Source organism: Rattus rattus, chromosome 1 (genome assembly GCF_011064425.1).
Source record: "Rattus rattus isolate New Zealand chromosome 1, Rrattus_CSIRO_v1, whole genome shotgun sequence".
In the NCBI taxonomy this organism is placed as follows: domain Eukaryota; kingdom Metazoa; phylum Chordata; class Mammalia; order Rodentia; family Muridae; genus Rattus; species Rattus rattus.
In genome coordinates, this window is record NC_046154.1 from 94,346,806 (window position 1) to 94,369,599 (window position 22,794).

Consider the following 22,794-nt stretch of genomic DNA (forward strand, 5'->3'; position numbering starts at 1 on the left):
ATCTAAGTTACGAGTCAGTTAGGTCTGTCTGAGTTGCTTTTCCAAGTCACTGGTTCTGATCTGACATCTACCACCACTCCGTGGCACACTTCCCACCTTAAGGTGCGGTCAGTCCACTGTTGTGGTTTCCCCCTGAATAGCAGGTTCTAGGTATCTCGGACTCAGCAGGAATAGGAGCAGCACGGTGCCCTACAGCTGGTGAGCCCCTGGGACTATTTGATCTTTTTCTTACCATCAGGATTGGATTCCTCCATTGATTCATACACTGGGTTGGCTTTTGCTTTGTTTTATATGAAGGTTTTTAACCTACATTCCTGGCATAGACGACCTTCTTAGGTTTGCGGCCTGTCCAAAGAGGCATTTACTTTAAGGAAATTTGGCTCCCAAGAGTCAAAGAAGGAAGGTCGTAATGGTGGTGTTGGTTATTTTGTTTCTTATCTAGGAAGTGGGGGGGACAAATTCTTGTTTGTTTGTTTTTTGTTGTTGTTGTTGTTGTTTTGTTGTTGTTTTGCTTTTGTCTTTCTGAAGTTGAGGTCTGTTCCATTTTAAATTCTGTTACTGTGATAAGATAACCCTAACCAAAAGCTACCCAGGGGAGGGAGGAGTTTGCTTCAGCTCACGGTTCCAAATTAAAGTCCATCCCTGTAAGACAGTGAGGGGAGAAACGTGAGGTGGTTGGTCACATCAGCATCCACAGTCGAGAACACACATGCTCGCTTACTTGTGTTCAGATCAGTTTCCTCACTTCTTAGGGAGTGGGGCTGCCCACAGTGGGCAGGGTCTTCCCGTATCAGTTAACTTATTTAAGGCTGTCCCACAGACATGCCCAGAGGCCAACCCAATGTAGACAATATCTCATGGTGCGCCTTCTAGCTTGTGTCACATCGACAGTTGTGACAGCCATCACAGGATCTGGATGGAGTACATTCTCAAAGGGGGTCAAATATTTCTAAAGTTAGACAGGCCGAGTTTCTCCTATTGATAGCTTTCCTTTCTTCTCAAGGGTACTTACATGTCTGTTTATTGTGAGCCTCCACAACTGCTGTTCCTGATAAATTTAGATTGTTCTAAGCAGCATTCCACTTACGGACAATCTCTAATGACAATTTGAGCTCCCTGAAGAAAATGACAAAGCCTCCTAAGTTTGGGGTGCATATTATGAATCTCATTTCTTCACGTGATTCTGTGGGGTTTTCTCTGCAAAGGACCAGGTGGCATTTGGGGAAGGATTTCTGAATGTTCCCTGTCTCATTTGTGCCCATCAGTGAAAGCTCAGGTTTTACCACTAGATCATTTATAACACTGCCCCCCCCCCTTTCTCCCAGCATCCTTCCAGGAGGAGAGAACACTTAATTCTGGTTGAATGTTAGCCTGGATAAACATAGAAACCAACTAGAAAGAACTGGTTATGTTCTCTAGGCGGAAAAGATGATCCTGCTGCTGAGCGGACGTGAATTAGCACAGCATTTCATTATTGGGACCAAAATCTTAAACAAGAAGCTACTTAAGGGAAGAAGGGCTGGTCTTGGCTTACATCGAGAGGCTACCTTCCATCACGGTAGAAGGCGGGGCTGTGAGAGTGTGAGGCACCTGGTCACAGTGTACCCACGGTCGAGAAGCACAGATGAATGCTTGATCGGCTAAATTCCTACCTTTGGTCTGGAAAATCGGTCCATGAGTTTATACCTCCCAGATTGAGACTGAGTCTTTCTTCTTCACTTAAACCTCCTGGAAATGCCATCAGATACACCCAGAGGTGTGTTTCCATGGTGATTGTGAATCCAGTCAAGTAGACAAAAGGGTTAACCACTCACACCCATGTTCGACACAATACAGAGTGGGTGATAACTGTGTCAGAGTTATGGCGAGATCCTATGCTTAGTAACGACTTATACGCAGCCCACAGAGATTGCCTTTGTCCGTCCAGGATAAAGGAAGGCTTTTCCTCAGATTGGCAATTCTGATTGTAGAGAGTTCATTGAGGTGTATATTGCTTAATTTTGTAGTGCAGTGTTTTTTTATTTGCAAATTCTGTATCTTACAGGTTTAATGAGCTAACACAGAGATGGTGTTACAGCCTCCAGAATTCACTGGGAGGCTGACGTGAGGAAGAAAGTCAGAGTAGCAGGCGCCCAGGCCCCAGACTGCACCGGGAGCTTGCAGTGCTGTTTCAAACATCCAAGTCTAAAACAGCCAGCTCCGTGACCTTTGTCAACCCCAAGGAATATGACACTGTGTTTGTTTAAATTGCCAGAATGACCTCTCCCCCACCCAGCACTTCTGCTCCGCCTGTATTAGCTTTCAGGAGGCTTCCCTTTTGTCATCTTTGGCCAGACCCTGGAATGTCAATCCAGCTTGAATCTGGGTTTTAAAAAAGAGTGGGAGATAGAAGCCAAGCGTCACATGTATGCCGCGTCCCTAAATATAAATGCCTCCATGGTGCTTCCTGGCCTTACGGGGCTGTTGGTGCTGGCCTCCTTTTCCTCTCTTTGTCCCAGGATAAAGATGCAGCCTGCAGGGCTCAGGGGCCTGGAATAGTTTGCCCCCAGGACAGCTCCGGGCTTTCAAAGCTGACTCTGATGCTTGCAGGTCCTGGCAACTAGGTTACCAATACTTTTTCTCCAGCTCCCATGGTTCTTAGGCTCCAGGAAAAAGCCCAGCTGGGTGTTGCACTCCAATGAACCTATGATCTTCACAGACCCACCCCCTCTTAGCAGTTCGACAGAGGAATGGGTGTGTGTATGTGTGTGTGAGTGCCCATGTTTAGAACAGTGGCCTGTGAGTGTGTGGGCAGCTTGGACAGAATGCTGTGGGGTCCTGTGCCTAGTTGAAAGCCCATGCAGCAAGCTGGGGGGTACCCTTGGCTCCTACCCCGTCCATCCCCTCTGCGCCCCCTAGCACAAAGCACCTAGGCAGTTTGCAAATGGGTAGAATGGGATTTGCATGGACTGTTGTTCAAATGTGCGCTTTTGTTGTTCATGCTTGCCCACCAAATTTGGAGCACTTGTTAACGAACGCCTTTGTTTCCCAGGCATTTGTATTTCTTACAACTGAAGATGGATGTTTGTGAAGGAAGGTAATGAGAATTTTGAATTCTTCTTTCTTTCCTGTCGCACTAGTCAGAGTCCTGGTTTTAATCTAATGAGCATGCATTCCCGGCAACAGTATTCAATTTGAACCAAGCCTGTGTGTTAGGCTGTTTTCAACTCCCTCTCGGTTTACAGAGGCTAATGACCGAGAAACTTTCATTCCACTTTGCTACAGTTTTATACAAAACATGCAGTGATCGTCCTGGTAAAGACTTGGGATTTTAAAAGGGAAGGAAAGATTCTGAGTTAAAACAGGACGCAGCTCAGGTAGCAAATAGGTGTAAGTTAGAGCCACTTCTAAGAACACGGAACTTAAGGGTGATTTGTCCTCTCTCCAGGAGAAATTGTGTTTGGATGGGCATCTGCTTGGGAGTCAGCACACTGGGTGTATGTATCTGGGCCATTTCAGTGCCTGGAAGGTATCTGAGAGTGGCCAGACAGAGAATTAAAATTCCAGGCTCGAGAGATGGTGGCTCAGTGGTTAAGAACATTGACTGCTCTTCCAGAGGTCCTGAGTTCAAATCCCAGCAACCACACGGTGGCTCACAACCATCTGTAATGGGATCTGATGCCCTCTTCTGGTGTGTTTGAAGACAGCTATGGTGTACTTATAAAAATAAATAAATTAATTAATTAATTTAAAATAAATCTTTTAAAAAAGAAATTCCAAGTCACAAAATCCCATCTTTCAAATCTTTGGTATATTCTTTCTTTAAAAAAAACTTTTGGGCTGGAGAGATGGCTCAATGGTTAAGAGCACCCGACTACTCTTCCAGAAGTCCTGAGTTCAATTCCCAGCAACCACATGGTGGCTCACAACCATCTGTAAAGAGATCTGATGCCCTCTTCTGGTGTACTTATATATAATAAGTGAATAAATCTTTAAAAAAAAAAAACTTTTATTTATTATTAGAGATAGAATGGATGAGTGCATATGTACCTATGCATATGTACACGTATGCCCAATAATACACATATGTGAAGTTGGTCCTCTCCTTGCACCTTTACATGGGTTCTAGGGGTTGAACTTGACTCACCAAGGCATATGCGGCAAGCTCCCTTACCTACTAAGCCCTCTTGCCTGCCAGCCCCTTAGCATGTTTTTACCTTATGAAGAAAACGGCAGCAGGAAAGGGGCCCGTTTACTTCAATTCTCCTCATCCCCACTTCCTCCTGTGAGTCTAGTTCTACTCTAGAGGGTCATCAGAGGCCATTGGCCAACCGCATCACACAGAGGCTGGCAGCTGTGACTCATGACCTGAGGCAGGAAGCCCGTGAGGCAAACGAGACCAGTATGGGCAGTGGGAATCACAGTTGGCCTGGGGTTTCAGGAGCTCTGCTGCTACGTGGCCTAGAAAAGTCTCTGTGGGGTGTTGGGGATAAGCCAGATTTAGGGTTGGTGGAGAATAGAGATTTCCCTGGGCAGCAAGAAGGCTCCCCCATTCCAGCTGGAAGCCATATGTGGTTGACTTCAGGAAAACAGGGAGAGAAGGGGCTTTTCATGCCCACTGCAGGCATGTGTCTCACCACCACAGGACGGAAGAGAGCAGCTGCAGGGTATTAAAGAGAGCCAAAGGTTGTGCTAAGACATCCGTCTGGAGGGGTAGTGTCCATGTGCATTAGGACAGACTGGAAGAGACCGGGGCTTCCCTCTGCTACAGTCCTGCCAGCCAGAGCCTCCTTGAAGGGGCCGGCAGAACTGTTGACCGCTTAGTGATGGCAGAGTTCAGGATCTTCATGAATTCTGGGTATCCCTTCCCCGAGGTAGTAGTAGTTCATCCCTTCTCCAGAAAAACTACAGACCAGGTGCGGAGGGCTCCTCTTTGGCGAGACCGCCTCATTACACTTCAGGAGAACCCTGTGTTGATACGCCTGCTTCTCCTCTTGAGCTGTTCTTTGGGGTCATGGAAACCTGGTCTAGGGTTCCCTTATAGGCAACTGCTCTGTTTTTCATGAATACTGTTCTCATACCCATTATGAGACAGGTTCCAGCCTGTGCTGGCCACCAGGCCAAGGCCTCCCCTTCAGCCTTCCCATACTCCAAACTCTGTACTACACTCTCCTCCTCTTTGCTTTCCCGAACAGGATGCCCTTTGGGATTTCCAGATAAGTTGGTAGGAACCCACATCCTGGGTTCAACCCTCCTAGAGCCTTGTCACAGTCATGTCTCCACCTGCTCTCCGAGGGAGGTGTTGTGAGGTTAGCGTTTCCCCTGAGAGATCAACTCTTCTGACTTGTCTGGATAGTCACTGGTAGCCAGTGCTGTAGAAGCATCTCTTCCCTGCAGAGATGGGTCATCCAGGGCAGTCCCCTCACTTGACACCCAGAGGCCTGGACCACAGAGACATAGAAGTGTGCCCAGGGGCGTATGGAACGCTGGATTACAGAGGAGTACAGGCTGATGTTGCTCTCTGCTATGGATTCTGAGCACTGATCATTCTTTGGAAGTTTTTTCTTCAGTCCCCATAGGCTCTTTATATCTAGTGTGAGCCACTGTCGCCTGTTTCTAGGCTGTCCCCTAAATCCATCCTCCTCTAGCAGAGGCTAGATGTTAAAGTGACACTTGACTTAGGATACTGGTAGCCTGTGTTTATCCCATATTCACCTGTTCTGAAGGGGCTGCCGCTCAAAACAGACAGATAACGAGCAATCCTGGGGCACATCCATAGGCTCAGAGCCACGGATGTCTGCATGGACACAGAGATGCCTCTTGGGCATCGGCACTTCAGATAGGGAATGCTTCCTTCAGATGTACCTTCAGAACCCGCGGGAGTGCAGTGGACAGAGAGGGAAACTGCCGGGGGCCAAGCAGACCACACTGGCAAATGGGATGACTCACGTGGGAACTTCATTGGCTGCCATGGAAACTACATGTTCTCTCGACTTGCCACGGACTGGAGGATGCTTTTAAAATCTTCCTGTCGCAGTGTTGCTGGAAAGGAAGGCTCACTTTTCCAGTCGCTGCCCCCGGCCTTTTCCAGCCTGTTCTTGGGTTCAGCAGTGGCCCTAGCTCCGGGTCTGATAATAACACAGAGTCAGGTTCGACTGGGGAAAAGAGAGCAATAAAGACAGGTCGTGTCACGGAGAACAGGCATTTGAGAGGACCAAGGTTAGCTGGCAATGAGAACAAATCCTGGCCAAATTTGTGTGTGGATTTCTAATGGATGACAGGGAGGGAGGCAGAAACCTGTCAACCTCTGCAAGGTCTGTGGGTGTAGGAACAGTCAGTAGTTAGTGAATTAAGTAATTTAATTACAGAATTACAAATGTTAAAATACAGAATTCACCCCACCCCCATTTTTCCATTTTATAAGGTATCACCATTCCAGGAAGGAGGGACCTAAGAGCCCTGAGTCTCTTGGAGGTAGTCAGAGCCCTACAGAAAGTCTCAGGTCTTTATTAGAAAGGTCAGAAGAAGGCTTCAGACTTATCTCAGATACTATTTTCTCAGTTCTTCTCTTTCAATGTAGGCGTGCTATTCAATGCCAGACCATTAGCTTCCTGGTATTTGTGAACTTATCATTTTAATCCAAAAGTTACAGTTCTTATCACAAAAAAACTCTTTTTCTGTATTCCCTGTAACTCGGGATTGATTTGTATTGGAGTTGCCTTTAAGATTCACTCACGTAGCTCATTAACAGTTAATGGAGAACAGAAAGCCACAGGCTGTCTGTGGTTTATGAGTGTCTGTGGTTCTTCTGACTTAGCTAATCCTTCTTTCTCCTGACAGGTTAACCTGCCCTCTCAACTCAGCGGTGGTTCTAGCATCCTATGCAGTGCAATGTAAGTCTTGAGGGAGGTTGACTAGGTGGTGGCTGGCTTGTTTGAGCCAGCATATCACTGGCTGCTCGCTGAGGAAGTCTTTAACCCAGGATGCTGGGATGGGGTATATCTCTTGCTGTCTTAATAGTAAAACTTTTAACCTGAGCCGCACTCTCCTCTTGCTTGGGGATATCAGATGAACAGTGGTGCCGGGGGGAAGCAATGGTGTGGTATTTCCCCCTCCAGGGAGCTATGAAACAGCAGACAGCTACAACCAGCTTTTTCCAGAGCCTCTGCCCAGGTATTTGGATCTGGTCTCTGTACAAACCCCGGTGGAACAATATTTATATCCCTTGCCTCCTCTGAACATGGAAACCAAGACCTGGCTAGGTTAAGGAATTTGCTGGAAGGCACTTCTGCTGCTTGCTTGATTTCTATCTAAAATGCTACTGAGAGCTTACAGATTTATATTCAGAGCTTCATTGTAGCTAACAGGTTAGACAGTGGTCTCTGAGCCTTCAGAAGCAGGAAGATCACAAGTTCAAAGCCATCCTCAGCTCAATAAGGTCAGCCTGGATTACATGAGACCCTCTTTTAAAAATTTTTTTAAAAAAATATATAATATTTATATAACATTTATTATATTATATATAATTAATTTGAAGGTTTTATTTAGCCCATTTAAATATTATTTTAATATATAGTCATCATAAGAATGAATGAGCTTATGGGAGGTGTTGTTCTGTTTTGTTTTCCTTTGCTTTTTAACTGAATCTTTGAGATCCAGTCTTGCTTTTGCAATTTCCACTCTTTTCCAGTTGAACAAGCCACACTTAACTACAGGTGCCATGGTGGGTAGAAAGTCCAGGTAGGGTTTTCCAACCAAGGCTTTTTTTAAACTACAGAAGGAATATCTTCATCCTGTCAGCAAAATTTCATTAAGCACACTTGGTGTCAGATCCTGTGTGAGGTGAAATGCCACTTGGCCTTTCATTAGCTTTGCGGCACCTGCCCAGAGGGCCCTGTTGGTTGTATAGAGTCATATAGCTTAGTGTAAGTCGAAAGAGTTCCCTCTGCCTTCCCAGAAGCCTCAGCCCACAGCATGGCAGGAAGCTAAGAGAGCAAGGTCTTAGAGCAGGTGCAGGCCAAATTACCCATCTCACTGTGGCCTCAGAAGCATAGTGGAAAGGAAGGAAGGAAGAAAAGACAGACAGATACACACACACACACACACACACACACACACACACACACACACACACTTACACTTGGTTCCTGAGGAGGCCTGGGTATACTCCCCTGAGCAACAAGGACAGAAACAAGAGGTGAAGAACTAGCCTGGTGGGCCCACAGCTTACCTGCCAATTACATGGAACCAGAGAGTCGAGGAAGGGGGATGTTGGAGGTGATCCCATGATATTGAGCATACAGCAAGCCTCCTCACTGGTAAGACACACTCAGCCTCAACCCCATCCTACCAGCCTCCTCTCCTCATAACAAAAAACTCAGAAGAGGTTGTTCTCTGGGACAGGCCAGCATGTTGCATCCACTGGGAAGATTGGACCAGGAGATAGGGCACCAACAACAGACCAGAGAAACTATTCCATCCAAGTCCAGCTCAGTGAACTGCTAGGTTTATTCGTTAAAGGACTGTGGCCGACTTCAGAAAGAGCTTCATCACCAGAGTCCCACCCAACATGGATGACCTCTGCACAGATAGCCACCCCTTCAGCTAACATTGCACGTACTGTGTACTGAGTTCAGTGCCTTTTGAGACCAGAAAGAGCGGGGGCTGGAGAGAATGAGCGGCTGGAATCTCAAGGGAAGGGCTGACAGATAGTTCACCTCACTCCTTCCAGGCGGGAAAGCCTCTGGGACTCTAGTCACAGCTGCTATGATTAAGATGGTGTCTGCCATGTCATGACACAGGGCAGTGATCTATAACACACAGCCAGAGTCAGCGTGTCCTCTTCAATCTCTAGATTTGTGGCTCCCGGGAGTGACAAGCAGGGACCTTCCCACACTGAAGCCAGGGCTGGATGTTCACTGCTGGAGCATTTCGGCTGATGATTGGCAAGAAAGAACTTGAGGACGGAGAGAACTGTGCTCAGTTTAACCTCGCCCTGTTCGTTTGTCCTTGTGTATCACCTGGCTGAGCCTCAGGCTTCTCACCTGTGTGTGAGAGGAGGCGTCTGGTACTTACGCAACATGGCTGCTTCAGATTAAACAGTGCGCTTGAAGGTGGCCTATAGCCCAAAATCCCTTAATACTGAAACCTGTGCTGACTGAGTCAATGACAACAGGGATGGAAGCCACGTCCTCTGGGTCCTAGCTTTTCCTCTCATCTGCGTGGCTCAACCTTCCAGGCCTCGTGTGGCGAGCAGGACCAGAAGTCCCTGTTCTACTTTGTAGGGCTGCAGAGGAGAGAACAGGAAGCACTGTAGGAAGCACTCTTATCGTAATCTTAACCCTCGGTGTCTTTCCACGTCCGCCCAGAAGAAAACTGTGTTAAGTCATGTATAAGGTGGGAACGTTGACTCCTTGTGTCAAAGCGCTCGCAGCCAGCGAAGCCTGCCAGCCTGAAGCCAGTCAAGAAAACCACAGTAAAAGGAGAGAACTGACTCCTGAAAGTGGTCATCTGACCCCCACACATACCACAGAGAATAAAAAGTAAATGTAAAAATTGGTCATGATAAGCAATAAGCTATAATTAGAGAAAAGTTAAAGGCCTATATTTAAGACATCCTGTTCCAAGCTTCTGCCATTGGGCTTCCCACTGTGGAAGATTGGTAAAAGAGCGACTGAAGACAGTCCCAGAACTAAAAGGTAGAAACTGACTGACGCTGGAAACCCAACATTACTGTCATACTAATAAATCACAGGTCACCAGGCAGACCGTTTGAAGTCTAAGCTCTTTGTATTCCTCTAGCCTGGATAAATAAATATACATGTATTTGCATGCTCTGCAAATTTCTTATAAGACAATTCTCAGATATAAAATTAGTGGCTCAGAAGGTGTACTAAGTACATTTTGTCTGATACATTTTGTCAAGAAGTACAATGTTCCGGGGCTGGAGAGATGGCTCAGTGGTTAAGAGCATTGACTGCTCTTCCAGAGGTCCTGCGTTCAATCCCCAGCACCCACATGGTGGCTCACAACCATCTGTAATGAGATCTGATGCCCTCTTCTGGTGTGTCTAAAGACAGAGACAGTGTACTCACATACATAAAATAAATAAATATTCAAAAAAAAAAAAAAAGTACAATGTTCGAGAGAGAAAATACTTCCAGCCCAGTGGCTGAAGATTGCTGCTAGCTAGTCAGGGGCTTACGAGGCACCCAAAAAAGAAGGTTTGGGGAATAGGTAGGTACTCTGTTTCCCAAGCCTCTGCCACAAGCAGGCTCTGTACCAGCCTCAGTCTGAAGGGAGCTCTGCAGCTACTGGGGATGAGAAAGAGCACGGTGTGTGCCCTCTCCTGCTTGGGGAGGGGAAGGGGGTCCCAAGAAGAGGCTCCAAGATGAAGTTAGAGTTAGAAGAATAGTAATGGAGGTCCCGCCCACCGGCCAGATTGATCGATCGCTTGAGACATAGGTACCTGGGATCTCAAACTTGGGGCATGTGTTCAGCAGACAGATATGACAGGCAGGCCCTGTGCTGAGACTGCAGGGATGCGGGTACCTACCTTTTGTTCTGTCTTCTTGTCTGTTTATAAAGAATCACTCATGCTCTGTGGGGTATGAGGAGCATTTGCTCAAGCCCTCCAGTGACATCATTGACACCGTTGGCAGCCCCCACCCCACCCCCAAGGTTCTTGCAAATGTGTATGGCTGTAGCTGTTAGCTGTTTCCCCCTAGTGGTTATCCCAGAGCTCTGTGCAGGGTAGCAGCCTAAAATTTCAAGTGAAAAATGGCCCCGAGGGGAATGTTTGCTGCTCTCACGTTGATCAAAATGTTTGTCAGTGACTTAGCTAAAGCAAGAAGCTTACAGTGTATTCCTGTTGAAAGGGAGATGGGTGAGTATGGTGACTAGCTAACAGGATAGATGAACAAAGAAACGATTCAGAAGGCTCTCCTGGAGTTGTCGAAACCAACATGAAAATTAAAGAACTTTCAGCCTTTAGGCTTAGGAAAAGCATTTGCAGCACCTTGCTGGCCCTTCTGGACATCAAGAGAAGGCTCAGCAGCTTACGGACGGACAGACGTGAGATAGGGTGCTAACATAGATCCCTCTCACCTAGGTCTTTACTGAAAATAGCCTGGGGTAGTGTCCCTTCTCTCTGGGTCTCAGTTTCTTCCTTTAACGTGAACCCTGATGAAGATACATTAATGCATCCTCACTGGGCACCTTGTAAGAGCATCCCAGGGATAGCTTTTAAAGCACACTATTTTGAGTTTAACCACCTCCACCCCTCACCTGCCACACCCCTGCACGTAGGTGGAATTTAGCCCTAAGCAGAGGTTCATATTAGAAGCATGGAATTGGAAGCTAATGAGGAGCTGTATCACGTGGTGCAGAGCTTATCAGACCTGTTCCCACAGTGGCATCTCTTGTGATGTTATCGATGCTTGTTGATAAGGACCATACTGCAGGGGCGAGGCTAATCATGATTTTTCCCTCATTGTATCTTAATAGCTCATATCGGAGACTTTAATTCTTCCATACATCATCCAGGCTATCTTGCCGACAGCCAGTTCATACCAGATCAAAATGATGACTTTCTAAGCAAGGTGGAGTCACTCCACGAACAGCACAGGTGCGGGGACTGGGGGTCGGGGGTAGGGGGAGCGGAAACTGGTGGGGCCGGGGCTTAGGAACTCAGGTTGGGTATTATAGATAACCTACCTACTTTGTGTTTGATGTCCCCCTTGCCTTCTGTTTTCTGTATGTTTAACCAGGAGGGATGGCGGCCAATGTATATTTAACATCGCTTGCGTGCGTGTGTGTGTGTGTGTGTGTGTGTGTGTGTGTGTGTGTGAGTGCGTGTTCGAGTGTGTGTGGGGGGCGGCGTTAGCTGGCTCATTCCTCCTCTAAGATGTCATTGACCTTGGTTAGTTCCTCAAGGAGATGCCCGTTTTCAGTCTGATTGATTGGCCTCCAAGCTGATTGAACCAGGTGTGCCTTTCAGCATTTACCCCATGTAATAAAACAAGCCATTCCCTCCGATGTCTTTGAGGGAGAGACGGGAGAGCTGATGGGGGTGGGTGGTCCTGGATTGAGACTGCTCTCCTTCCACATAGGGAGTCGCCTTGGGACAAGCCTTGCCTCGTCCAAATACTTCCCACTCCTAGCCTCTTCTTCCCACTCCTCACGTGACTCAGCGCTACTGTGGCGGCAGCTGTTCTGTTCCCATTAAATGAGAACCACACCGACCCAGGCCAGCCCTCCAGAGACATCTCATTTCTTGGGAAGGGCCATAAAAACAAAGGGCAAGCTAGCAGCGTACCTTCTCAGAGGGCGCCGCCAGCCCTTTCTCCCGGAATTGCTCCTGGGACAGAAGTCAGCATCCTAAAATAGCACAGGGCCACTGGCGTTTGAAGCGTGTGGCCACTGTTGAGAGGATTGACAGGCAGAATGATCAGAGATTACCTATTAATCGAGCTCCATGGCATGACGAGAGGGCAGGCATCTTGAAAGGCGATAGGCAGTTCTCACTGACCTCCCGGGAGCCCACTAAGTGGGGAGGGTGTCAGGCAAAAAACAGAGGGATCCAGAGGAGGTCCGGTTCTGTGGACGAGAAACAAAACCTGCTTCATTAGGATTGGAAGCCTGAGTGCTTACGGGGACTGGCCCAAGGCACTTAGGAACTGTTAATAACTTACAGAGGGCCATTACAACGTTTTCCAGGTATTTTTAGTTTGTAGGTTATATTCTCCACCTACTGGGTGAGTTTTGCATCTTCTCTTTTCTTCTGCAGTGGGCTAAAGCAGTCAGAAGCCGAATCTTGCTACATCAACATAGCTCGAACCCTTGACTTCTACGGAGTGGAGCTTCATGGAGGCAGAGTATGTACCCTTTAGCTCAGAAACCGTTGTATTATTTTTAATTATGTACGTTTGAAAACTCCCTTGGGGAATTGTTTCCCTCCTGTTATCACAAACAAGATCTTTTAAAAGAGGCTTAGGGGCTAGAGAGCTGGCTCAGGGCGTAAAGGCGATTGTTCTTGAGAGGGCTGGGACTTGATTTCCAGAACTCACATGGGGTTCAAATCCTCGTTGGGCACCAGGCATGCATGTGGTGCACAGACGTGCATGCAGGCAGAACACTCATGCGCACAAAATAATAAAACAAATCCAAAAATTATTTTGTAAAGATAGATACTTGGAAAGTTTATTGAGTTTATCTGGGTCTTATTGGCTATTGGGTTGATGTTTTTCCCACACTTCAGTGCGTAGGAGACTTACAAGCTTTCAATGGGAAAAATCTATTTTTTTCTGTCTTTTAAAATTTTTTCTTTAAGTAAATATCCAGACTGATGGGCTTGAGGCTGAGGATGCCTCTTGACTGGCAGAGTGCATGTTTAGCATTCTGGGTTCAATTCCCACACCACATGGGTTGGGCGTGCTGGCATATATCATGATCCTAGCATTCAGGAGAGAGAGGCATGAGGATCAGGAGTTCAAGGTCATCCTCAGCCACACTGAGACAGAGGCCAGTGGGTGCCCTCATCACAAAGTGGGGAGGTGTTCATTTCATTGGATGCATATCATTGTATTTTGTTCATGCTTAACCAATTGTCACCCTCCCCTGTCCTCCCCATGACCAGATTCTTTCCCTCAAATACTCCCTCTTCTTACATGACTTTAGAAATTTAAGTGGCAATTTGCTGAGCCAAGGTTTCTACTACAACTTAAGCAGTACTCAGATTAGAGCTGGTTACTCAAATACAATAACATGTACATGTTTGTGTGTGTATGGTGTGCATGTGTGTACTGCGTGTGTGGTGTGTGGTGTGTGTGTGTGCGCGTGCGCGCGCGCACACACACACACACATGTTTGTAGGTACAGTTAGATGCAAGGTACGCACGTGCCTGTGGAGGCCAGAGGTTAGTCACTCTCCACCTTCATCTTTTAAAACAACATTGATCACTGAACTTGATACTCGCTGATTGGCTGCCCAGTAAGCTCCCAGGATCCACACATGTCTCCACTTAAGTGCTGGGATATAGTAATGCAAGACCATGCCTGGAGGCTAGGGATTGGAACCCTGACCTTCATGTTTACACAGCAAGCAATCATTGCCTGAGCCAGCTCCCCAGTCCTATTCAAGTTTATAGAAGACATTATGGCGGTGTGATTGATAAAAGACTGATAAATATTTTACATTGTGCTTAGTTTAGAAGACCAACACATGTCATCTGCTGTGCAAATTTCTGTGCAAGTTTCTTCCAATAATTCTGTCACCCTGGGGATTATCACTTTTCCCACTTTATAGAGGGAGACTGATTCTCTGGTATAACAGAAGTCACTCAGCACCTAGGTGGTCAGTACATAGGCTCAGCACTGGCTGTCTTAGTCACATGTATTGCTGTAAAGACACAACCATGGCCAAGGCCTTATAAAAGAAAACATTTGTTGTAACTCATGGTTCCAGAGAGTTAAGAGTTCAGTAGGGAGCATGGCTGCAGTCAGGTATGGCTCTGGGGTGGTGGCTGAGAGCCACATCTTGATCAGCAAGCAAGAGGCAAAGAGTATGTGAGAGCTAACTGGGAATGGTACTGCTCTTTTGAAACCTGAAAGCATGCCCTGCCCCAGTGACACACCTCCTCCAACAAGGCCCCACCTCCTAATCCTTCCAAAACAGTTCTACCAACTGGGGACCAGGCATTTAAATATATAAACCTGGGCAGGACATGGTAGTGACTGATTTAATCCCAGCACTTGGAATACAGGAGGATCTCTTGTGAGTTTGAGACCAACCTGGTCTAAACAGCGAGTTCTAGGACTCCATTGAGAGACCTTGTCTGAAAACAAACATGAGGTCCATTCTCATTCAAACCACCACACTGACTCATCATGTTCAACATTTTAGTGCTGACTCCCTAACATCTGCCTGTCATTGGCCTACATTGCACCCACAAACGGTTACTGGGCTGGGGAGAGAGCTCACTTCATAAAGTTCTTGTTGGAAAAGCAGGTGGACCTGAGCTTGAACTCAGAACCCATGTAAAAAGCCAGGCCTGGTGATCTGTGGAGACAGGAGACCCCTGGGCCACAATAGACTAGCTTCCCTTGTAATGAGCTTCTGGCCTCCATACTCACAAAATCCACACGTGGGCCTGCGAGAGCACATGCGGGAACACACACACACACACACACACACACACACACACACACACACACACTAATTAAACACCAGCTAGAGGCTAGTCTTTGTTCCAGGTGCTTTCCTAGGAGACCCTCGATCTCATTTTAGGATCGTAGAAACCTTCCCAAATTGGTATTCTTAATCATCTCCAATTACAGATGAAGCCTATGGAAAATGATGAAATGATCCAAGCTTTTTTTTTTTTTAACCTGTTTAAAAATCTACACTGGGGTTGGGGATTTAGCTCAGTGGTAGAGCGCTTGCCTAGGAAGCGCAAGGCCCTGGGTTCGGTCCCCAGCTCCGAAAAAAAAAAAAAAAAAAATCTACACTGCCAGGCAGTGCTGGTATGTGCCTTTAATCCCAGCACTCTAGAGGCAGAGGCAGAGGCAGAACTGGAGGCCATCCTGGTATAGAGTGAGTTCCAGGACTGTCAAGGTCACACAGAGAAAGCCCTGTCCTGAAAAACCAAAAATAAAAAAATAAATAAAAGTCTACACACTGTGTTTGAAGCTTATAGAAACATTCGAACTTCTTTGTCTTCTGTCCCTTGACCTCTCTAACATGGGTCATAAAAGGGGGGAAATATATTGGCTCTTGTACATTGACAGCTTTGGAATGTAACTGGTAAGTTTTGGCCCCTTTTCAAGTTTTTTCCCCTTGATAGAATATTTCCGAGAACCTAGTCAGTGGCAGAATAGGAGTTTCTGTCAACACCAGAGTTAACCTTCTCGACCCTCAGCTATCAGGGAAATGAACCCCTCAGACTAGCAGACTGTGTGCGTACCAGTACTTGGGAGGTTGAGTGAGGCAGGAGGAATGTAATAACGTGGAGGCCAATCTGGGCTACTTTATGAGTTCTAGGCCAGTCTGCATCCATATGAAGACCCTATCTCAAAAGAAAAAAGAAATCACTTGGTGGTTAAAAGTACTCATTGGGATTGGGGATTTAGCTCAGTGGTAGAGCGCTTGCCTAGCAAACGCAAGGCCCTGGGTTCAGTTCTCAGCTCTGAAAAAAAGAAAAAAACAAAACAAAAAAAAGTACTTATTGCTCTTGTAGAAGACCACGTTTCCCAACACCCACATGGTAGCTTATAATCATCCATAACTCTACTTCCAAGGACCCAAGGCCTTCCTCCGACCTCTGAGGACACCAAGCACAAACAGGGTCCACTTACATACATGCACGCCTAATATTTGCACATAAAATAAAATGGATAAACCTAGCTTAAAATACACAGAGCCATTCCGGGATTGGAGGCAGATGATCCGCTGAGATCTAACCTCAGTCCCTCCAGTTGTTAGAGTATTGCCTTACACCTGGCGGTACTGAATGGACACTCCCGCATCTGATTAGCTTGGTACCACACAGAATACTTTTCAGTAGAGTTCCGTATTGTGCTTGGGTCCAGACTTCTCTTCAGGCAGCTCTTACCGCCCAGTAACTCCCCATCCAGTCTTGGCTCCTTCTCCATAGCTTCATGCTTTTCCCATGTGACTTGCTTATTGTCAGAAGTCCAAAGGTGGCACACAGCTTTTCAGTGCTTCCAAGAAGAATCATGTCACTAATGCTCAGAGCATGGTGGCCAGAGTGGGTCACATGATCTGTTCTTCCTGCATCTGGGGCTGATGTGAGAATTTAGGAAGTAGCTAACTGGAATAAACTAGTTATCTGGAGGAAAGGTGCCCACTGAAAGACAATAGAATGCCTGACAGGATTGAGTCCCAGCCCACCAAGCTATTCTCGCAATGCCATTGGCCGATCCATTCTTCCTATGCTGTGGTGAGTGCTTGCGGCTGCCTTTTTCTTCACTGCTCATTCTGGCTGGCTTTGCCTGCGTGTGGGCTTTTAGCCCGGTACCTAGTGTGAATACTCAGGACTTCCTCTGTGTCAACACTACCTCCCTGTCCAGTCTCTGTACCTCCCCTTGTTCTTTTGTTGCTCATAAGTGATGGCCCAGCCCCACAGAAAGTGAGCGTTTGTTACACCTGCCGACTGCCAATCCATATTCACAGATCTGATCTGGGTTCTTCTATTCTGTACTTCCAGCCTGACACGAACCTCTGAGGGGGTCCCAAAGTTTATATAATGCAAAATGGGCAAGCGAAGGCCCCTAAACCCCAGATAACGTAGGCTGTAAGTGGAAGGCCAGCAGTTCACACCCACTTGTAACTGTCCCTGTCCAACGTTTGTACTTAATGACATCTGATTGGAAACAGAAATTATATGCGACTCAAGGAAGGAACTCCGCCTCTTTGACTGCCATTTGGTTATACTTGAGTGGATTTAAAACAGCTTTAATTCTGTTTTCCTTCTGTGTCTGTATAATAGATGGCAGTGCCAAGCACACAAGCCCTTAGCCAGGGGAATTCCATTGGATTCATAAGTAACATTTGTTTCTTAATTGGATTTAGAGTCGCGTCTACCATGTGTAGTTTTTCTTTATCATTTCGTAATAGCTAAAGCTTTTTCAGTAATTGAAATTGAGATTTGTACGGAACTGTATGGGGAAGAGGCCTGTTTGAGTCTCATGTGGCTCCCAAAAGCTGATGGTTGAAAGTTCAGGAGTGTTTATGTGTGACTTTGTGGAGTACGTAATCGTGTCTGGTAACTTCCTGAACCAGGTATTGTGAGGTATTTGTGTGTGTGTGTGTGTGTGTGTGTGTGTTCATGATGTGCTGTGTGTGTGTGTATTCATGATGTGCTGTGTGTGTTCATGATGTGCTGTGTGTGTGTGTTCATGATGTGCTCTGTGTGTGTGTATTCATGATGTGCTGTGTGTGTTCATGATGTGCTGTGTGTGTCTGTGTGTTCATGATGTGTTCTCTGTGTCTGTGTGTTCATGATGTGCTGTGTGTGTGTGTGTGTGTGTTCATTATGTGCTCTGTGTGTGTCTGTGTGTTCATGATGTGCTCTGTGTGTGTGTGTGTGTGTGTGTGTTCATGATGTGCTGTGTATGTGTTCCCTTTAGAAGAATTGGGTACCAACTACTTATTCTTAAGTGGCTACTAAGTGAGGATTTTTCCTCTGTTCAGTGGCATTCCCCCTCTTGAGCGGACGTGAACTGCTATTTATAAAGGTGTGGGTGCTTTAAAGTTAGCAGACTAACACACTGTGAACCTGGACCCTTTGTTTCCCCCCACCAGGATCTACACAATTTAGATCTAATGATCGGAATTGCGTCTGCAGGCATCGCAGTGTACCGAAAATACATCTGCACAAGTTTCTACCCTTGGTAAGTGCAGACACTTCATATTGTCTGAATCATGCTATAAAAATATGCCGAGCAAAAGTAATGCTAGCTCTAATTTTAAACTTTTATTTCTGAAGAATGGCTAGAGCTCCACCGCGCTCCCCCCTCTCCCCTCCCCAAACCTCCACTCCTCAGTCCTCCAAGTCGAAAGCTCTGAACTCTGAGTTTGAACCATGTTTGGCACTTGGAAAAGTTACCTTTGGTTTTCATTAACTTCCCTCCAGCAGTCATCCTATGGTTGGGCTAGTTGGCGGATAAATGACACGAGGCAGGTCTTGTTGTTGAGAAATCATTCCATCCTCTTGTATGTGTATGGAATCGATCCTAGATTCTGGTAACCCTGAACTTGCAAATAGTACTGAGTGTGTGTATGTTGGTTTTTTTTTTTTCCTCCTCTGCATGCATGCCTGTGGTAAAGTTGAATCTATGAATTATGTCCACTGAGCGATTTATACTGTAATGAAAAGTATATAGATATGATCTCTCCCTCTTAAATGAGTTAAGGCCACAGTATTTTCTTTTTTTTTTTTTGGTTCTTTTTTTCGGAGCTGGGGACCGAACCCAGGGCCTTGTTCTTCGTAGGCAAGCGCTCTACCGCTGAGCTAAATCCCCAACCCCCACAGTATTTTCAAACTTGACCCCAGGCAACTGAATCTGTAGAGAAAAAGCCGAGATGGGTAAAGGGAGACTCGATTGATTTGTGTGTGTGTGTGTGTGTGTGTGTGTGTGTGTGTGTGTGTGTGTGTGTGTGTATGTGTGTGTGTGTATGTTTTTCAAGATGAGTTTGCGTTTACTGTACCCAGGCATTGGATTTGGGGGAATATTACACCACCCAGGAGATACATTTTAATATATGATAACATAAGCAGGGGTGGCGCTGGTCGAGGAGATCGAGTGCTGCAGGCTACGAGAGATACGGAAGTGCACACTTGCCAGGAAAGGCAGCCCCACCAGAGGAGGCCTGGGTGGCAGAGCTGTGACAGGCCGGATTTGACGTTTAGGTTTACCGCTGTTCCTCAGTTTGACCACTTAGAACTTCACAGACGGAGGCAGGATGACGTTTATCACAGCATTATTTCTAACGGGGATAAAAACCTATAAATAAAGCTATAGGGGCATTAACAGTGATAGCAGCTGTCATATTGTTGAATATGGGCAATATCCAAGTCGCGTTACCCTGTATTTTACTTATCTCACTTAAACCTCGAATAAGCCATTCTTATCCCCGACTTCTCAGCAGGGAAAGCTCTAGAACAAGGAAGTTTGTAAGACCTGTCAGATTCGTGCTGCTAATAACGGTGCTCTTGAAATTCACATCCAGTTTGTCACTCCAGACGTGATTTATTCTACCACTAATACTTGTGTTAGTGGGGACATAGATAGGTTGTATGCTTAGAGACACTGGTTTTCAATTAATTTTATGTTCCTTTACTTTTCAACAAAGCATGCTGTGGTCCTGCTTAGTTTTACCACAGAGTCAGTGATGATAAGACCTTCTTGAGCCCTCACTGGAAGCAGGAATCGCCAGCCATGACTTGGCTAGCTGGGGTGTAGCCTGCAGAGTTCTCTGGCCTGCTTGGAACAAAGGACCAGGCAGTGGGCACAGGCCTGATTTTCTCTAAGTGCCTCCAATCCTCTAGTAACCCAGATGCCCCTGGGGCTCTATCCATGGCTGAATCTATGAAGATCCCATAAGCAGGTTAACATTTAGAGGCAGATTTGGATCCTTTAAGGATAGCTCAGATATCTGATAAGGGCATCTCATTCTGGATACCCTTAAAGATATCCAGAAGCCAAAAAAAGTCACAAAGCAAGTTTGTAAAAGCAGAAGCCTTTGGGGCAGGCAGGAGAGGGCATGCTTTCTCAGGGGCTCTTTCTGGTGATCTTGGTTTTTCAGCTTCAGACTGGCTCCTGTTAAAGTCTCTGATGCCAGTTCTGTGTCACTTTTCATAACGTTGCGACACAATGATTAAAGCAGTAACTTAAGGGAAGCAAAGTTGGCCCAGGGTTCAGAGAACCCAGTATGCCATGCAGGCGAAGCACGGATCCTTGAGTAGGACAGAGTGTTCAAACCCATGAGCACCTCAGACTCCCAACTATAACAAGTGAAAAACCTCAGAGACCAGTAGAAAGGCCAGCCCTGGAGAGTAAGCAAGAGCAGGGTACAGAGGGGTCCAGAGCCTAAACAAGTGATTCTAAAGAGGATAGGCTTTGGCCTTGGAGTACATTCTAGAAAGAAGGTTCAGAGAGTGTGTGTCTCCAGGAACAGGGAGAATACAGTGGTCAGTCCAGGGTAGATGGTTGATTAAGGCTAGATCATGCCATGCCATGGCCAGTGATTAGGGAGTGACTTGGCCACGGAGAGCCTCACGGTACACCAGAGAGGAGACTTAATCGCTGGTGCTCTAATGAGAACTAGATCTTCCTGCACGCGGCGGTCACAAGGATATGGCTGTGTGCCTCACTTGGCGGCTGTCTCCTTCATTGGGCTATATGTGTCCAGGTTGCAGTGCCTACTGTCTTGTTCTTTCTGCCCCTGGGACCTGTCACAGGACTTGGTGCCTCTAGACACACAGTGTCTATTCCTGGGACTGAAGGGCAGGAGGCGGTCCAATCAACGTAGGGCCCTCGGTCTGAGATCAGATTTGCCGAGTGAAGAACACAGAGACAGTTTAAAGCGCTGGAAACAGAGCCCTCTGAACCAGGGAGCCAAGCAGGGGGCCCCATATGAAGCTGATAGCACACAAGCAGTCTGTGCCCAGCAAGACAAGGGTGGGAACTCACACACTGATGTAGCTTCTCCAGAGCCCTGTGAAATAGGAATTCCTGTTCGTGCCCCTCAGCATGGACTGTATGGACGAGACCTCGTCACCTCAGGGTGTAGCATGCTCCATCATGGCCGCCTCAGAAGAACAGGCCATAAGAGCCTCTGATCTCACCTGACTAGCCTGCAGTCATTCCCAAGAGTCACTAGTTAAATAGGTATATCTGTTAGTAGATTACTTATAATGGGTGTTTGTTTTTAATGCATAATGCAAGTGCGCTGGGTGGGTGGGTGGGTGTGTCTTTCTTCTTCCACTGGGAAGTATCACGAATATCTCGAATAAACTATCACGTTGTGTACTCAACGTCTCAGTTCTAGAATGCTCTTAGCAAGGTCTTGATGGGATCCTAGAGAACAGTAGACCTCCTTTCTTCCCCCAGTACTGTGTGGAGTGTAGCAGCTTGTCATAGTGAATAAAGTCTGTTTCAAAGGTGAGATTGTACTCAGCTTGGTGGCACACATTTGTAATCCCAACACTGGTGGGTCAGAGCGGGTAATCTCCGAGGTCGCTGGCCTAGCCTCATGTCATTGGTGAGCTCTGGGTCAAATGAGAGACAGACCCTGCCTCAGAATGAGGTGGACAGCACCTGAGGAAAGACACACACACACACACACACACACACACACACACACACACACACACACACACACACACACCCCGGTTTCATTCACCAGTATACCATAGTCATCTAAGAACTTGGCGTGCTTCATCTAAATTGTCATAAGACCGTGCTGAGAAAGGCCGTCTTGGGCCACCACTCAGTATATATCTAAGGGTCCAAGATCCTAGGCTTCAGAGGCTGAGCCCCAAGCTCAGAGCCTGGCTCCAAGCTCCCTTTTCTAGAGGATAACTGCACACTATTCTGGACTGTTGCAAAACCCCATGGAGGCAGTGTTTGTAAAGCCCTTGGCAGTGGCCTGGTATATGAGAATATATTTGGTGATGACCAGTGCCTTTTATTCTGTATTATGCACACGTGGCTGTTAAGTAACAGAGCTGGGGTGCAACCCAGGCCTGTCCTCCCTGTGCTCCACACTGCCCTCAGCTGTCTCCCCCCATGTAGGCAGCAGCTCCTGCAGGGCTTCAGTGTCACAAAGAGACTGAGAGCAAAGAGTGCGCATGGCCCGCACTCCTAGCTCTTTCAAAGCTGCCTCCCCATCCAGAGGCCCCGTGGAGATCCGGCTCGGTCAGCTCCTTGGGTTCGGCCAGGACATACTCCCAGCAACCCACCGTCGTCGTCGGATCATGAAATAGAGGACCCATGCAGAAGAGGGTCAGCCGTAGCCCGGCCGAGCCCCGATGCCTTTGTTCGATTTGCATCTTGCTTTATTTTTTGTGCTATGCGTGGCTTTGTTCTGTTTTGCTCTTTACAGGGTGAACATACTCAAAATTTCTTTCAAAAGGAAAAAGTTCTTCATACACCAGCGGCAAAAGCAGGTGAGTTCTGTCCCCACTTGCTGTGTTTGCTGTGTTGCTGGGGGTAGATTGTCCCACTGTCGGCTCCTCGGGAATTGCTTTCGTGTCTTAGGAAGGAAAGACTGGCCGTCACTGTGGTCTTCAG

At 46.9% G+C, this 22,794-nt stretch overlaps 1 protein-coding gene across 3 annotated transcripts in view; it reads left to right on the forward strand.

The window, feature by feature from the left end:
• Positions 1–22,794, forward strand: part of Ptpn3 (protein tyrosine phosphatase non-receptor type 3) — a 114,496-nt gene that overhangs the window by 43,702 nt on the left and 48,000 nt on the right. For all 3 annotated transcript variants that reach the window (XM_032903760.1, XM_032903769.1, XM_032903777.1), the window contains exons 6-11: positions 3,032–3,076; positions 6,820–6,872; positions 11,485–11,605; positions 12,767–12,854; positions 18,302–18,390; positions 22,607–22,670. In XM_032903760.1, the coding sequence (XP_032759651.1) occupies positions 3,032–3,076; positions 6,820–6,872; positions 11,485–11,605; positions 12,767–12,854; positions 18,302–18,390; positions 22,607–22,670 (460 nt within the window). The remainder of the gene's footprint in view (positions 1–3,031; positions 3,077–6,819; positions 6,873–11,484; positions 11,606–12,766; positions 12,855–18,301; positions 18,391–22,606; positions 22,671–22,794) is intronic.